Here is a 19186-nt window from a genome sequence, read left to right as displayed (position 1 = left end):
CACCCTTACACACCTGTATAGATTATATCCCCACACCTGGGGACACCTCACCCTTACACACCTGTATAGATTATATCCCCACACCTGGGGACACCACACCCTTACACACCTGTATAGATTATATCCCCACACCTGGGGACACCACACCCTTACACACCTGTATAGATTATATCCCCACACCTGGGAACATCACACCCTTACACACCTGTATAGATTATATCTCCACACCTAGGGACACCACAACCTTACACACCTGTATAGATTATATCCCCACACCTGGGAACATCACACCCTTACACACCTGTATAGATTATATCCCCACACCTGGGGACACCACACCCTTACACACCTGTATAGATTATATACCCACACCTGGGGACACCTCACCCTTACACACCTGTATAGATTATATCCCCACACCTGGGAACATCACACCCTTACACACCTGTATAGATTATATCCCCACACCTGGGGACACCACACCCTTACACACCTGTATAGATTATATCCCCACACCTGGGGACACCACACCCTTACACACCTGTATAGATTATATCCCCACACCTGGGAACATCACACCCTTACACACCTGTATAGATTATATCCCCACACCTGGGGACACCACACCCTTACACACCTGTATAGATTATATCCCCACACCTGGGAACATCACACCCTTACACACCTGTATAGATTATATCCCCACACCTGGGGACACCACACCCTTACACACCTGTATAGATTATATCCCTACACCTGGGAACATCACACCCTTACACACCTGTATATATTATATCCCCACACCTGGGGACACCACACCCTTACACACCTGTATAGATTATATACCCACACCTGGGGACACCACAACCTTACACACCTGTATAGATTATATTCCCACACCTGGGGACACCACACCCTTACACACCTGTATAGATTATATCCCCACACCTGGGAACATCACACCCTTACACACCTGTATAGATTATATCCCCACACCTGGGGACACCACACCCTTACACACCTGTATAGATTATATCCCTACACCTGGGAACATCACACCCTTACACACCTGTATATATTATATCCCCACACCTGGGGACACCACACCCTTACACACCTGTATAGATTATATACCCACACCTGGGGACACCACAACCTTACACACCTGTATAGATTATATTCCCACACCTGGGGACACCACACCCTTACACACCTGTATAGATTATATCCCCACACCTGGGAACATCACACCCTTACACACCTGTATAGATTATATACCCACACCTGGGGACACCACAACCTTACACACCTGTATAGATTATATCCTGGTATCCAGATCTCACACTTACCAGATACAATGATGCTAATTTAGCTGTTGTTGTGTTGTAGGTGAGGTGGGGCGGGTGGGAGCGGTACTGACGGGGAGGTGGTCAATAGGTTCCCCGCGCCTACACGGCTGGCTCCGTAGGTCAATATTATCCAGACTGGTCATAGTGATGGTGTTGATGTCCCACACACACATATTGCAGCCTCCAGTCTTTGTTTGTTTTAGTTTAGAATTTGAGTTGGATGCGTATGAGGCTAGTATTAACTGCTGTTTGCTTGTGGCTTCCTTGGTAGAGGGAAGGAATGGAGTACAGACACCTGTGGCCTTTTCTTCGTTTGATAAGTTATAAATATATCTACTGGGCCACGTAACAGCTATGGTGTGTGTGTGTGTGTGTGTGTGTGTGTGTGTGTGTGTGTGTGTGTGTGTGTGTGTGTGTGTGTGTGTAGCGAGGGTTGACGCAGATCTGATATTTTTTATTGCCGGAGGCGGCTAGTTTATTGTGCACCCCATACTCATCCTGTGAGCGGTAGCGCAAAAGCATTACAGAGGGCACAAAAGGTCTTTATCAGACCTCATCTTAGATTATTACATCAACAATTTCATCTATCCTTCACACCTTATAGTTACAATGTCAGCTAGTTACAGAGAAAGTGCTATTACAAGAGCTATATATTTACAGTAAGTCATCATACATTAATGGATAGGTCTTATCGCTAATACATAATAGTTTGGCCAATGGGGATATTACAGAGTCATAGGGGAGCTGCTGTTTATTATTAGTCCTCACAATACACTACTTGTTTCTTAATCTCATATGTCGTTTATCTACTGGAAGCAAAATGTGGATACCGTGCAAGGATTTCAGGTATTTTACCCTTAGTAATAAGATAGGTTGCCATATCATACAGTGTGAGTTTAGATTTATCTCTAAATGGCTCAATTTTACAACAATCCAAGATATAGTGTTCGAGTGTGTGTCCCTGTCTTTGTCCACACACTTTACACTTTACTTCATCTAGGTCCCTATACAAGCCGAACTGCCAGAGATACTTGTAGCCAAGTCTTATACGAGCTGTGACAACATCTGTTAGTCTACTGACTTTGTTACTTGCCCCATACACATGTTTTACTTCACACATTTCATTGTGATGAACAATGGACCTGCTAGTTCCAGTTTGCACTGTTCTACGTTCTTCAGATCCATCCAGGAGTTCTCGTCTAATGTCACTTTTAAGGGACCTATTTGATAACTCAATATTCCGTTCAATACTGTCTTTATTTACTGCAACCTTAGCAAGAGCTCACACTTACAACCATGTGGTTGACGACCGGGCCGCGGTGACGCTAAGCCCCGGAAGCACCTCGAGGTTACCTCAAGGTAAGATAAGGGCGTCAACTTAATCATGATCTGTCGCGTGGTCCCGGGCTGCATCTCGGGAGAGCACACAAGGAATGCCTTGATCTAGAGGTGCTGAGTAGGCACAATAATGGCAAGATGGCACCCACCATTCTGGACGTCCAACACCGCTCGGCACACTATCATCGGCGTCCTCGACGATCTGCTTGAAGGACTTTTTAGTTGTGTACCTAACTAACATTTATGTACAGAAGTATTTACCTATAGTGGCCATAAACAAGCTTTGAGACGTCCAACACCGTCTCGGACATGCATGAAGCACTCTCTCAAAAATTTTTATGATGTGTGATGTTAGTGCTATCGGTCTGTAATTTTTTGCCTCTGCCTTATTTCCTCCTTTATGGAGTGGTGCTATCTCTGCTGTTTATAGTATGTCAGGGATAGCGCCAGTATCTAGGCTTTGTCTCCACAGAATGTGAAGGGCCTGCAATAGTGTTTTTTTTACAGTTCTTGATGAATATGGAGTTCCAAGAATCCGGGCCTGGTGCAGAGTGCATAGGCATATTGTTTATGGCTTCTTCAAAATAAAGTGGGGATAGGGTGACGTCTGTTATATGATTTGATGTTGGTATCATATCCATGAAAAATTCATTTGGGTTATCAATCTTTAGTGTGTTTAATGGCTCGCTGAAAACAGTCGTACTGATTCCTCAGTAACTCGCTCATTTCTTTGTTGTTGTCGGTGAAAGTTCCATCTCCCTTTCGCAGGGGCCCGATACTAGATGTGGTTTTTGATCTTGATTTTGCACAGGAGAAAAAATATTTCGGAATTCTCTCTCTTTCACTGATGGCCTTTTGCTCTCTTTGCCTCTCCTGAGTTTTGTATAATTCTTGTAGCTTGAGTTCAATTGTTTCCGTTTCTCTACTTACCCTTCTTCGCCGTTCTTGAGACAGGGTGCAATCAAGTTGTTCCGCGATTCGTTTTCTTCGCCTATATAGGAAACGATGTTTCCGTTCCAATCTGCATCTCTTCCTCTTTTTTCTTAGGGGTATGCGGTTTGAGCATATTTCTAGTGCTACTGAGCTTATTTTTTTCAGGCACTGGTTCAGGTTTACATTTTCTAGCTGTTCTTACCAGTTTATTTCTGTGAGGTCTTGGTTTATTTGCTCTCAGTTTATCTGTTTATTATTGAAGTTGAATTTGCTGAAATCTCCTCGACTGGGAATTGGGACTGGTTTTGAAGGTCTATTCCCCATGCTTGTCAGAACATCAATTAAGTTGTGATCTGAGTAACAGGTGTTTGTAATCATTATGTTCCTGATCAATTCATCATTATTGGTGAAAATGAGGTCCAGCGTGTTCTCCTTCCTAGTTGGTTCTACTATTTGCTGGTTTAAGGCAAACCTGTCGCACATCCGTAGCAGGTTGTAACGGGGACAATGCATTACTGACACTCTTACCTCACTAACAAGTTCACCCATGGGTGGGTGATGGCTAATCACCCGCCCGGATGAAGGAGATGGTTGGATGTACTCTCCCTCTATGCAACCTGGTTGCTAACTGAATCTACCAGCCACCCCCAACGTGGGAAAGCTGGGTATTCCTCATGCCCTAATAAAGACTGGGACAGACCAAGCTAGCCCTTACCAACCTAAGTACTACCATGTCAGCAGATTGAAGCTAGTCAACACCTCCCTCATACCATCTCACTCCTTACTACACACACACACGCACACACCCACAATTACAATTCACAATTATACATAAAAGAGTGCAAAATACTTGCACTGTTACAAGGCCATTTGCATGTGCCAGTTCATTTAGGCTACTCCTTGGTATTCTTTCTGATATTACTGTATTAGCCAGGTGCTTCCATTTCAGGTGCCGTAGGTTAAAGTCACCAAGCAGAATGATGTTTGGGGCTGGATTTGTGAGGTTTTCCAAGCAGTGTTCTATTTTCATTAGTGGGTCTTTAAACTGCTGATGATTTGCCTCTGGTGACTTAAATACAAGGACAATAACTACATAGAAGATCTCTATTTTGATTATCAGCACTTCCACCATATCGTTTGTGGTGTTTAGCAGTTCAGTACAGATGAGTGTGTCTTTGATGTAGAGGCTGACCCCACCCTGTAGCCTGTGGTTTCCTGTCACATCTGAAAAGATTGTACTCCGAAATCCATATTTCACCATCATCGTAGTCCTTGGTGTGAGTTTCCGTTAGAGCTGCAAAAACTGCATTTGCCTCATGTAGTAGACCATTTATGAATTGCACTTTGTTAGATTCGCGTGTTTTTATACCCTGAATGTTGGCAAATAAAAATGATGTTATGTTAGTGGAAGTGCTGGATGCTTTACTTGATGTAAATATCTGAGGCTCTGGTAAGGAGGCCATTGTGTTTGCGTCCTCTCCATCATTTGACCGAGTGAGTGGTAGAGTCTGGACATTTTTAGCCATTCTTCTCCTCCTCCTCATGCTAAAAAAAAAATCATCCTGGTAAACAGTGTTGTGGCTGCTTTCCTCGAGGCAGTTTGTCAGTCTTATTCACCTGGTATGACTTTAAAAGACAAATTGACAATATGCCCATGCACTCAGCCTCATGTCCTGACTCATGTAATTCAATATTCATAAAGAAATGTAAAGTACTAGTAGTGAGAGCGCTCTGTGTAATATAGAGAAAGAGCCTGGATACAGATGAGATACCAGCATCACTTAAATCTGCAGATATAGCTCATCTGCACAAGTGTTAATGTTATTAATGTTAGCTATTGTCTTGCAGGTGGTGATGGGTCGGCGGTGGGGGTGAGAGGGCCGTGTTGGGCGTGGGGCAGGATGAGCCTTCCCCGGGACGTGCCCTGAGTCCCTACCCTTGCCCACGCCCGCCCTGAACCCGCCGCCGCCATGGCTGCTGACAGCGGCGTGCCGGGACGGCGCTTCTTGTGCCGCGAGTGGGCGTGGGCCAAACTGTGGGCATGCCTAGAGCAGCGACCTGCAGCCAAGACTTGCGGTGCCCTGCTAGTAGGTGGCCCTGGGACAGGCAAGACTGCCCTCTGCACTGAGCTTGTGACGCCTTCGGCATCACACGGCCGCCATGCAACTGCCCTCCAGGCTCGGTTAGTTGCCCATCACTTCTGCCACGCCCACGATGCCGCCTCCCTCAGCGTCGGTTGCTTCATCTTGTCACTAGTAACACAGCTGGAGGGGTCACCCCTCCTGGCCGGATATGGCACCAAGGTGGGGGAGCCCGAGGTACATGCTGCTCTTGAACCATGTACACTTCACTCCAACCCTGACGAAGCTTTTCGACGAGCGGTGCTCTTTCCCCTGCTGGAGCTTGACCCTCCAGACCGCACTCTCCTACTGGTGGTTGATAGCATAGATGAAACTGACTTGCAGCCGTCATTAGCGGGTGCCCCACGTGATGGTACTAATGCCGAAGTCAGTAACAATGGTCCCTCGCGGACCATCGCCGAACTGTTGGCCACACACCACCACCTGCTGCCTCAGTGGCTGCTGCTGCTGGTAACAGCACGCAGGGGATCCCGCACTATTATCAGGCAATTTGCAGGTTTTAGGAAGGTAGCTCTGGATGACCTGCGTCGTGGCCACGTTGTGCGTGATGTGCAACAGTATATACTGTGTCGCCTGGACCGTGAGCCCGCCCTCAGACACCATCTTTCCCGCGAGACAGCAGAAATGCTGAACCAACTCCACATAAAGAGTAATGGTTGTTTCTTGTACCTGGAGCGTGTGTTGGATGGTGTGGCTGAGGGCTGGGTCACATTGCGTGAGATCAGACACATTCCCGGTACGCTCAATGGCCTATACCTGTGGCTGTGTCAGAGACTGTATCCTCGTAGACATTTCCAGCGTGTAGTGCCTTTACTGTCTGTCATCCTAGCTGCTCGTGCACCCCTTACAAAAGAAGAGTTACGTCTGGCTGTGGAAACCCGTGTTCCCACACTCTCTGATGAGGACTGGGGCAAGCGGTGGTCTCTCTTAACTCGAGTCCTGGCAGTGGAACACGATCAGCGGGTCCTCCTCTTCCACCACAGCTTTGCTGAGTGGCTGCTTGACGTTAAACATTGTACACAGAAGTATTTGGTGAATGTTGCCGATGGTCACGCCATGCTGGCCATGCGGCTTTCAGTTGATGCCCCCACACTAACAGTGACGCAGGTGCACCAGCTGGCGCTCCACCTCTCGCGCATTCATCTGGAGGCACCTCTGGAACAGTACCATCTGCCTTTGTGGATAGTGTCCTGTGGTGTACCTCTTAACATCTGTCATGACCTGCCGCCCCCGAGAGACCCCCGCGCCCTCAAGATACTGCAGGAGGCCGGTGCTACTCTGCCCGATGACCAACCACAGGAAGATGAAGATGAGGATGAGGACGAAGATGATGATGATGACGAAGACGACGACGAGGTAGAGGAAGTTGGAGAGGAGGAAGGGCCTCCTACTGATATTAGGTATGAGGAATTGGAGCAGGAAGATGAGGCTGAGGAACGTGGGAATGAAGAGGGTGAGGTGCAGGAAACGTTGCCTCAAGACGAAGAACCCGAAGGTCAGGTGTATCAAGATGAAACTGATAAAATAACAAGTGAAGTTGATGATATGGTTATTAAGGAATTATCTGCTGATGGAGATAAGGAAAAGCACAATGAAGAAGAAACATTTAACATTGAACTGAAAGAGGGAAATGAAAAAAGTGATAATGTAGAAAATGAAAAGGATGAGGAGTATGTAACTATGGTGCCTCTCCCCGGAGAGTTCATTAATGGGAGTACAGGTGGTAGGCGGAGTACTGAAGGGGTCAGCACAGTTGGCCGCCAGAGTACCGATGGTAGACAGAGTACTGGTGGACGCCAGAGCACAAGTGGACGACAGAGCACTGGCGGTCGTCAGAGTACAGGGGGACGACAGAGCACGGGAGGCCGTCATAGCAGTACTGGAGGGCGCCATAGTAGTGATCATAGTAGCAGCAGCAGTAGACGTCGGGAGCGACGAAGGCGGCGACACCGGGAAGATCCGTTGTACCCATATCTCCGTGGAGGCCCTGTAGACCAGGTGGACAGTGCTGGTCGCTCTCTGCTGCACAGTGCTTCTCATCAGGGTGACGCTTCACTTGTTCGCCTGCTGTTGGAGAGAGGAGCCTTCCACGGTCTTCAAGATAGAGCGGGACAGACACCCTTAAATCTAGCAGCACGCCATGGTCATGCTGAGGTAGTGGCAGTGTTACTGGCAGCTGGCGCTGACCCTGATCATGCTGACGCTGACGGCTGGACGGCTCTCAGGTCAGCAGCGTGGGGCGGCCACAGTGGTGTGGTTAATGCTCTACTGGCAGGCGGCACCCAGGTGGACCTCGCTGACGGCGATGGTCGCACGGCATTAAGAGCCGCTGCCTGGGGCGGTCACGAAGATGTGGTGTCAGCGCTCCTGCGTCATGGAGCTGCAGTCAATCGAGCGGACAGTGAGGGCCGCACCCCGCTCATTGCTGCTGCTTACATGGGACACTCTGAAATCGTCGAGGCTCTGTTGGAAGCTGGCGCTGATGTGAACCATCAAGATGTTGACGGAAGAACGGCTCTGAGTGTGGCAGCGCTGTGTGTTCCTGCAAGTGAGGGCCACACCAGTGTCGTCACCACGCTTCTAGAACTTGGTGCCAAGGTCAACCACCAGGATCACGATGGGCTAACTCCACTCCTTGTAGCAGCCTTCGAAGGTCATACGTAAGTGTTATTCACTATTTACCTCCTTGCTTCTATGTAACTTTATTCATCCAGTCTTCCTTTGAAAAACTTTAAAACTTTATGAATGAGAATGGTTTGTCATGAAAACAAGAATTCTTGGTTTTGGGCTAACACACTACAACACACCAATAGATTCTAAAACAAATAACTGGCAGGTACTGGATTCGATTCCCGGGTAGGTCAAGACGTTTGACCGTCTTGACCTTGATTTATACATGATACCTCTTTATCAGTATCATGTTTCTTTATGCATGATACCTCTGTTCAGTTACCTGCTTGATGGGGTTCTGGGAGTTCTTCTAATCCCCAAGCCCGGCCCGAGGCCAGGCTTAACTGGTGAGAATAGTGATATCCCAGTAAATAGGTACCTGGGATTTAGTCAGCTCTTGTGGGTTGCATGTTGGGAAAGTCAAGTCATTGGTTAAGGGCAGTGGTTTCCAGCCTTTACACCAGCAAAGACCCCATGTATTTAAAAAAAAAATCCCACCGATCTTCGGGTTTTTAAAGGCTTGTCTACTGAAGAGGCCAATTTTATTAACAAACTCGTTTCCTCATTTTTATCTCTCACTGGAAAGACATGTGTAACTGAGAATGCAATTAAATAAATGACAGCATTCGAACAATTTAAGGAGATGGTTGATGCTGCTCTGTAGACATTGTTTCGAATTTCAGGTTCAAATCCATCAGATTCCACAATCATCTTGTTTCTGTATTTTGAACCGGCTTTCGATGCCAGTTCTCATTTTTCCCATGCAACCAAGAATCTGATAAGTTACATTGAATGAATCTTGACCTCAGGACGGAGCGAAATGTCGTCGTGGCACTATGCTCCCATGTGGGCTAGTGAGAGGTGGTTATTCTCTATTAAACACAAAGTTCTAATGACATCACTGTATTTTGTCTTTCCTAAATGTGGTTATACACTCTGTGATAACTGTGATCCATGTTCTATGAGTGTAATCTTAATATGACAGAGTATATTGAAGTTTCTTTGCGGAGCGCACAAACCCATGACCCTCCCACGCATGGACAACTGGACAACAACCAGTTAAAGTAAAGCTAAACAGCTAAATTAAAGTTTCATCAAAAATGTGTATTTGGGTAAAGTTAAAGCAGACGACAGCTGTGATCAAAATTATAATTGCCATTTGAAAGCCATAATATTCCACATATCTATAGTTACATCATTTGTATAGGATTGATATTGTTTTGACACTAAAAGGCTCTTATAGATTTGGTAAAGATCTTTACCATTTATGTGATGGTAAAGCGCTTTAAGATCTTATCATTAAATAAATTAGCAGTTAATGATTATGTGCATAGGGCTTCGTTTTTTATTTGTTTGGAAAAGTCATTGGTATAAAGTGTGTAACATACGCAGGGAAGTGTGTGAGCTGCTGCTGGAATATGAGGGGGACGTGGACCACGTGGACCGCTCTGGCCGGACACCTCTGCTGGCTGCAGCCTCCATGGGCCATGCTGCAGTGGTGGAGCGTCTGCTCTTCTGGGGCTGCTACGTCGATCACATAGATGCTGAGGGACGCACTGTCCTCAGTGTTGCGGCCGCCCAAGGCTCTCAGGTGAGGCATAAGGTCTAGGTGTAGTTGCCGCCCAAGGCTCTCAGGTGAGGCATAAGGTCTAGGTGTAGTTGCCGCCCAAGGCTCTCAGGTGAGGCATAAGGTCTAGGTGTAGTTGCCGCCCAAGGCTCTCAGGTGAGGCATAAGGTCTAGGTGTAGTTGCCGCCCAAGGCTCTCAGGTGAGGCATAAGGTCTAGGTGTAGTTGCCGCCCAAGGCTCTCAGGTGAGGCATAAGGTCTACATCATTGACTTTACAATGTATGCCAGAATTTCTTGTACATGCCAGACAGAGGTGTATGTTAATAGCATTACAAGTTATTAATGATTTGTATAAGTTATAATGGTTTACATTGCTCCCGTGTTCAGGTGATTACATTACTGTGCTGTACTGTACTCCAATTTGTGTGGAGTGTTGCAGTAAGTGAACGTACAAGGACCATCTCGCACAACAGATGGAATGCACTAGGAAGTGATGTGGTGGAAGCCGGCTTCCTACACAGTTTCAAATGTAGATATGATAGAGCCCAGTAGGCTCAGGAACCTGTACACCAGTTGAGTGACAGCTGAGAGGCGGGACCAAAGAGCCAAAGCTCATCTCCCTCAAGCACAACTAGTTGAGTACAACTAGGTGAGTACAGTTCGGCCCACACAACGTGTTTGTAACATACATCTCATATAGTCGTTGTAAACAGTATATTTACCTAGAAGTATATTCTCATGCCATTCCAAGCATCATAATGTTTCAGGAAGACAAATCGAAACATACAGTTGTAAGGACTGGTCCTTCGAGGGCTACTTGGGGGCGTCTTCTTAGCGCTTTGTGGGACGGGTCTCTCCTCTTCCTGATGAGGTTTGTCAAACCAGCGTGGGTAATTCCTCGGGACATACTTAGCAGAAGGCCTATGCGTTAAGATGTACTCTTCAGCCATGGTGGCTGCCGCACGTAAGGTCTCTACCTGCTGTTCCTCTAAGTACGTCTTCAGATCTCCAGATAGACAGTCTTTGAAGTCCTCTAACAGTATGAGCTGCTCGAGGTCTTCTTTGGTTTCCACCTTCCGAGAGGCACACCATTCTTGGAAAAGCCGCTCCTTGATGGTCGTGAATTCGGTGAAAGTGTGCTCCGAGGTCTTTTTCAGGTTCTTGAACTTCTGCCTGTAAGCCTCAGGTACCAATTGGTAAGCCATGAGCACAACCTTCTTCACCTTGTCGTAATCGCCGGAGTCATCAAGGGACAATGTGGAGTAGGCGATTTGGGCCTTCCCAGTCAAGACGGACTGTATCATGATGGCCCAATTCTCCTTTGGCCATTCCAAAGAGGCTGCGACCTTCTCGAAGGCTGCGAAGAATTTCGAAACTTCCTTCTCGTTAAACTTCGGGACCATTTTGATGTTCCTTACCGGATCGAAAATACTTGTTTCCATTGTTCGCCTCCCACTGCCTAATCGCAATACAGTACTTCTAGCTCATGTTGTCTCTCTTTTCCTTTTTCTTCTCTCTCTCGCTCTTCTCTTTCTCATTTCTCTTCTCTTTCTCGCTCTTCTCTTCATTCTTCTCGTTCTAATTCTAAACGCCTCATCTCTAATTCTTTTCCTAGTCTCTCTCTTTCCATTTCTAATTTCTTATCCTCTCTCGCTTTCTCTTCTCTCTCTCTAGCGATTTCTAGCTTTTTCCATTCTATTGCACGGTGGATCTCTAGTTCACGCATTTTCACAGTAAGTAAACTTATATCCAGTTCACTCTCATCACTTTTGACATCACTGCCCTTACCTTCCTTTTCAGTGGAAGCTATTTCCTCACCTTCTTTTATACTATGTGCCTCGCTTTCCTTTTTCTCCTCGGCCTTCAAGTGTTTGTGAACCTTTGACAAGATCTCCACACGGGAATCACTGGCACGTATCTTTATCTCCAAAAAGGCACTCACTAACACAAGTTCTGGTTTCCCCAGATATTTCAATCTGGCAAGACAGTCCTCCTTGTTCAGAAAGGCCTGAACGTCGTCCAGATCATCGATGGTCGCTTTTTCTGCCATTGTCACTTAAGTGGAGCACTAGCACTTAACACACCGCTTCACTTTAGCACTTAAGGCACCGAACACTTCACTTGCCACTGTTGCACGTAATTACACCGGGCACCGCACTCTACAATATTGCACTGAATCACTCCGAGCACCGCACAGGACGTATAACGTCCTAATAGTTACACACGGGGAATTATTCACAGGAATTGCGCTACTTCACCACCCCTGTCAAACATACTTGACAAGGGGTCGCATCCCGGTGGGGATGCCAATTATGTTACGGCCCTATTGGGTCGCAACTGGGTTCTCCTCTGATGTCATTAGAGTTTGGGTATCCGGCCCAAAGTTAGTAGTGGCTTTCAAGGGGTGTGTTCCATAACGCAAGTAAATTAAAGGGGAAGGGATACAACTGCTCAAATATCTATATATAATCACCACCACCATAAATAAATATATAAACTGTCACACGGGGGGTATAAATACACAATGTACAGAATCGTCTTCCTCTGAAGACGCGGGATGTTCCACAGTGCTCACGATGAGTAGCCCTGGTTCTCTTCTTTGGCCCACGATGAATCCTCCGATTCTCTTGGCGAATCTACCCTGGCCACAGGCCAGCCAAATCACAGTCCCACTGGGTGCACCGTCGTGGAGGCCTTCAACCACAAATCCAGCCTGTAGCTGGCAGGTTCCAATCAGCTCCGCTGTATAGGCCACCCCACGACCGATACTAGGGTTGCGAGCCCTAGGCAGGAGCCTCATGTGATCCCGCGGATCACTCTCCTCTCTATAGCACCACAGTGGCTAGTCTCTTCCACCAGCCAACCCCCGGGTACGACGATTCCTCAACTCCGCCACGTCTCAGGCAGACTAACACTCTCAGCAGTGTTCGTCCGGGGGCAACTCACAGCTTCCTCAGCAAACACGTGGAGAGACTATGGCTGCCTTGGGTAGACTGCCCCATCGTCCAATACAGCAGTCTCAGGTTGACTCTGTAATCAGACACGTCATTAGTACTGGTTACACTCTAGGGCACCTCACTCACAGGCTTAGACACAAACATCCACCTATCCATTCCATAGATGGCGTTGCTGTCTAAGCGCCACCTCACCAGAGGTCAGCAGCGGCTATGTTACGAGCTGATTAAGACGGGAAACCAGCCCCTGTGGCCGGTATATCCCGCCCTCGCTAGATGGTGTCGTCCATTTGGAGGGGGTTTTGGGAGCTGACTCACAGATGGCGTGGTCGTCACCGCTCCGTGCTACGACGCTGGGCTCGGGTCCGTAACACAGATGCAACATTTGAGGAATTCACTGAACAGATCCACAAAATAGAGAATATCCTTGATAACCTAGCAAACCCAGTACCAGATATCATCTTGGAGACTTCAATCTACCCAGTTTAAAATGGAGAATAGTAAACAATAACATCATTGCAGGAAGTCAACCTGGAAATAACCAACCACAGGTCAGAGAACTACTGAGATTCTGTGACAAATTCTCGCTCAGTCAGCAGATTACAGAACCAACTAGGAACGAAAACACGCTGGACTTGATATTCACAAACAATGAGGAGCTAATCAGAGACATTACTGTCTCAGACACTACGTACTCGGACCACAAGCTCATTGAAGTGCAAACTAACATTAATAAAGGTAGTAGGCCCAAGAGAAACAACAAGCGAGAAGAGCTATTCAATAAATTCAATTTTAATAATAAGAGGATAGACTGGGAGAAAATAAACAGGGAACTTACAAACATTCAATGGGAAAATGTTCTAAGAAATAAAAACCCTACACAGGGAATAGAAAAACTGACTTCTGAAGCATATGAAGTCTGTCTGAAACATGTTCCTTTGAGGAACGCCAGAAAGAGGTCCAATGTAGAAAGAGAACCCAGATGACATTACAAAAGGAGGAAGAAATTAACGGAAATGCTTAAGCAGACACGACTCTCCATATAGAGAAGAAATAATTTAAACAGGGAGATTGAAGAAATCGAACAGAGACTGAAGCATTCCTATCAGACTGAAGAAAGGCAACTAGAACAGAAAGCAATTCAAGAAATAAAAAACAAACAAAATATTTCTTCACATATGCTAAATCAAAAGCGAAACCCACTGCCAGTATTGGACCTATTCGTATTGGTGAAGGTTCATACACTGAGGATGACAAAGAAATTAGTGAAATCCTAAAAAAGCAGTATGAAGACATGTTTAGCACTCCGATACTCAGCATGAAAGTGGAAGATTCGGACAATTTCTTTATGAATGATACTCAAACACCTGTAAATATAACAGATATCAACACGAGCGTGGCAGATTTTGAAAGCGAAATTGACAATATGCCCATACACTCAGCCCCGGGTCCAGACTCATGGAATTCAATATTTATAAAGAAATGCAAAGTGCCAGTAGCACAGGCACTCAGTATAGTGTGGAGGAAGAGCTTGGACACAGGGAAGATACCAGATGCGCTTAAAGTAGCAGACATTGCCTCTCTGCACAAGGGTGGTAGCAAAGCATTGGCAAAGAATTATAGACCAGTTGCACTAACGTCCCACTTAATAAAAGTATTTGAAAGAGTGATCAGGAGTCAGGTCACTAGATTCATGGAAACCAATGACCTCCACAATCCAGGCCAACATGGATTTAGAGCAGGAAGATCATGCCTCTCACAGCTACTTGACCACTATGACAAAATCACTGAGGCATTAGAGGAAAAACATAATGCAGATGTCGTATACACAGATATTGCAAAGGCATTCGACAAATGTGACCATGGAGTGATTGCACACAAAATGAGGTCAATGGGTATAACTGGTAAAGTAGGATGCTGGATACTCAATTTCCTGTCCTATATTTATAAACTGAAAAAAAAATTGTCTTAAAATATCAAGCTTTGATACCTAACATTAATATATATTGTGTGGTGCTTATTATATATTGTTATATATTTATTAAAAATAAATATACTTTTATAACTTGGAGAAATATTGCAGTGTTATTTTAAAAATTACATATACAGTAGTACTGACTGTACTAGATCATTTAGTTGAATGATGTAAGTTAGATAATCTCTGTTCAGGAAATTGTTAACAGTTATGAATTTACCCAAATATGTTTATATTACATGTTAATAGTTTTTACAGTTGGACCTTGTGTTCTCTCAGTGGACATTAAAATCATTATAAAGTTGTTTTTGTCTGGTTGGGATGAACAGTGTGGCTCCCTAAAGGTAGCCACACTGTGCCTCCCTGAAGACAGCCACACTGTGCCTCCCTGAAGACAGCCACACAGTGCCTCCCTGAAGACAGCCACACAGTGCCTCCCTGAAGACAGCCACACAGTGCCTCCCTGAAGACAGCCACACAGTGCCTCCCTGAAGACAGCCACACAGTGCCTCCCTGAAGACAGCCACACAGTGCCTCCCTGAAGACAGCCACAGAGTGCCTCCCTGAAGACAGCCACACAGTGCCTCCCTGAAGACAGCCACACTGTGCCTCCCTGAAGACAGCTGTACACATAAGCCACATCAGCCCCAGCAATCCTTAAGAGCCTACTGGAGACCAGAACCAGCACCTGGTCCACTCAAGGAGGAGCAGAGCATTGTTACAATCAACCTCACCAAGGAAACATCCAGACACCAAAACAGATATCTGCAAGCTTCAGAGATTAAAAAAAAACCTGCATAAACAAACAACTGCATAATGAATTCCAGTTTTATTGGGGGAGCCCTGTCGGCTTCCTAGAGCTATCCAGGTTGAATGGATATGTACAAGTTTCTAGCATCAGTCAATCTGCATGGAGTTCTTGCCTACCAGGGATCACGAACCAGGCAACCCGTTCTCGCACTTGCTTATAGTCAATATTGGCTTATTTAATAAGTGCATATGTGACATACTAATTGATTGTAAATATTTTAGTTTACCTTGAAAAGCTTCATAGAAAACACCGACCTCACCTAACCTTCTTAGTATGTTAAGATAAGCATCTTATTGCTTCTTAATTACAATTATTACTTAACCTATACCATTGATAGGTTAAGTAATATTATTTATTATCTGCTATTATCACAATCCTGATCACTAAATCCTGTTAATGAATAATTGACCACAAGTTTATTTTGTAAAGGAACCTAAGAAGTCGTTTGAAGATTCCTAGATGAACGTGGTGATTATAATAATGCTGTGGTGCTGTGGCTAGCACTGTGAACATCGTAAACAGCATTAAATCACTGATATTTGAACATTGTACACAGTCATTATCACACTCAGGCTCTTCTGTAATACTATCATGGCTAAATAATACAAGTTATATATATATTGACATTATTAGGAGATGCTGTGGTCACAAGCTGAACAGCAGTGTTGTGAGCTTATGCTGCGTGCGCCAGCCTTGGTTGCTCACTCAGTACTGAGGCTCTCATATCCAGGAATGTGGCCCACGATTTCTTTTAAAGATGGCGTCTGTTTACAAGAGCCCTGAGGAAGCTGCTGTGAACCCCATGTAGCTGCGGGAGTTTTGAATGGAACGCTAAAATATAAATACCCAGAGGCACGTTGCGCACCCCCATTGAGGGCCTGCAGGCGCGTTGCGCAGTTTAGGGGTTAATGGAGTTGTTTGCTAGTTCAATTTTTGTTTCTTTGTGAACTTGCAGTTGTCTGTTTTGCTTTGCTTACTTTCTGGATGTTTCCATGGTGACGGGTATTTGTAACAATCCCCTGTGGTTCTTTGCATAAACCAGGTTATGGCTATGATCTCTGGTAGGCTCTTAAGGATTCCTGGGACTGATGTAAATCATGTGATGGAGGTCTCTCGGTGCAGATAGCCTCAGGGAGTCACCCAAGCCTAACCAGAAAAAGGTGTTTCGCTATAGTGAATGCTAGCTTTTAACTCTTGGCCTATTTTTTCCAGGAGACTGTACGCTTATTACTTGATAGAGGCTTGGATGAAACTCATCGAGATAATGCAGGCTGGACACCATTGCATTATGCAGCATTTGAGGGACATTGTGGTGTATGTGAAGCCCTCTTGGAAGCTGGAGCACGAGTTAATGAGGTGGACAATGATGGAAAGCATGCATTAGTCTTGGCTGCTCAAGAGGGCCATACAGCAGTGGTAGCAGCCCTCTTGGATGCTGGAGCAGATATTCACCACACAAGTCATGATGGACGATCTGCCTTGCGTGTAGCAGCACTGGAGGGTCATAAAGATGTTGTGCATCTCCTGCTATGTAGAGGTGCTGATCTTCATTACAAAGATGCTGATGGTCGATCCACGCTCTACCTTCTTGCTCTTGAAAATCGACTTGATATGGCAAAATTTTTAATGGAGAATAATGCAGATGTTGAGAGTACTGATCTTGAGGGTCGCACACCCCTGCATGTGACAGCATGGCAGGGTCATACCAGAATGGTAGCGCTCTTACTGGACGGTGGTGCTCATGTTGATGCTGTTGACCGAGAACGGCGAACACCATTACAGAGCTCTGCGTGGCAAGGCCATGCAGAAGTTGTAAGATTGTTACTGGAACGTGGTGCCACAGTAGACCACACTTGCTCACAAGGTGCTACAGCTTTAAGTATTGCTGCACAAGAAGGTCACGAAGAAAGTGTTGCAGCTCTTCTTCAGTATGGTGCAAATCCAGCACATTCTGATCGGTGTGGACGGACTGCCATTAAAGTAGCTTTGAAAGGTGGCCATATCCATCTTGCTCGTATGCTAGAGGAGAGTATGGCTGTACAGCAACAGCAAGGCGGTGTTCCACGGGGAATGGCAGCATCCTCTTCAGTAGGCTCAGGTTCAACAGCAGAAACAAAACCTTGCTCAGCCTTATTGTGCCCAGGTCTTGCAGCTTCTCCAGCTGAATCACCTGAATCTACATTTGAAAAACGTCGGTCAGTAGCTTCTCTTGGACAGCATTCTTCTTCCAAGTCTTCTGGCAATCTCACTACCTCTACTCGATCTTCAGGTGGCCCCAGAGCTCCCACGCCCCGTGAGGTTCATGCTCATCATCACTTACATCAACAGCAACCTCCACCACCGCCTGCACCATCTGCACCACCAGTATCTGCCATGTCTCCAGTCTTAAGTTTTACACAGCAGCTTCAACAGTGTGGTCGAGGACGTGGTCGTCGTCATCCCCCGCCACCTCAGCCAGCTCTAACTCCCTTAGATGAGCCAGCTTCACCAATTTATGCGTCTCCACCACTGTCACCACTGAGTGATGGTCCTGGAGGACGGCACTTGCCAGCTGGAGCTATTTTAGAAGATGATTATACTGTTCCAATTCAGCACCCAGCAGGTCGTGCACCAAGACCTTCTGCTCCCCCTGTCAACATTACACCAGAGGTAATATTTGATTATGTTCCTGTAGTTAAGATTCTTAAATGTAAAACATTTCTTTGATTCTATATAAGATATAATATATAAGGAGTGGAAATGATTATGTATTGGTCATAAATAGTGCAAATGTAGTCAAGATAGTTTATAAGGAGTGGAATAGCCTTTAGACAAATTTTTATATTTTTAGTTGTGACTGAGAATCAATCATTTGGACGGGTTGGTAGAACAACAAACTTGATTCTTGCAGGGTCAATGTTTGATCCAGTTGTCCAAATGATTGGGCACCATTCCTTCATCCTGTCTTCGTATCCCTTCCAAGTGCTATATGGTCACACTGACCTAGTGCTTTCTCCTCATAATTACCTTACCTTTTAGAAAAATGAACTAATAATAATAATATTATTTTACTTACAAGAAGGTGCAATGGGTTGGTGAGAGTACATTAGTGATATTTTTTTACATTCTTGCAAAGCCACTAACACGCATAGCATTTCAGACTATGCGTGTTAGTGGCTTTGTCCCCAACCGTCCAAGTGGTTGGGAACCATTCCTTATCTCTCCATCCCATCTTCCCTCACAAACCCCTATTCTGGGGAAAATTGCTACCAAAAGCCAAACAAGTGGATAGAACTTCCCAAAGAGAAACCAGCAAACAAGCATGACCGTCACATGTCGCCACGCTGCTGTCTGCGCAGCTCCCCCCTCCCCGGAAAGGGGAAGCCCCAGACCCTTGTGCCGGTTATCCACCCTTCTGTTCTAAGGCTGATGCTAGAGGTAGAGGTCGTATGCTCTGGCTCCAGTGATT

At 45.8% G+C, this 19186-nt stretch overlaps 1 protein-coding gene across 1 annotated transcript in view; it reads left to right on the top strand.

The window, feature by feature from the left end:
• Window positions 1–19186, top strand: part of LOC123775178 (ankyrin repeat domain-containing protein 50) — a 217066-nt gene that overhangs the window by 154972 nt on the left and 42908 nt on the right. The window contains exons 3-5 of the mRNA XM_045770131.2: window positions 5469–8421; window positions 9824–10022; window positions 16951–18387. Of these exons, the coding sequence (XP_045626087.2) occupies window positions 5591–8421; window positions 9824–10022; window positions 16951–18387 (4467 nt within the window). The 5' untranslated portion in view covers window positions 5469–5590. The remainder of the gene's footprint in view (window positions 1–5468; window positions 8422–9823; window positions 10023–16950; window positions 18388–19186) is intronic.

Source organism: Procambarus clarkii, chromosome 92 (assembly GCF_040958095.1).
Source record: "Procambarus clarkii isolate CNS0578487 chromosome 92, FALCON_Pclarkii_2.0, whole genome shotgun sequence".
In the NCBI taxonomy this organism is placed as follows: Eukaryota; Metazoa; Arthropoda; class Malacostraca; order Decapoda; family Cambaridae; genus Procambarus; species Procambarus clarkii.
This window is presented reverse-complemented; position numbering and strand designations above follow the sequence as displayed.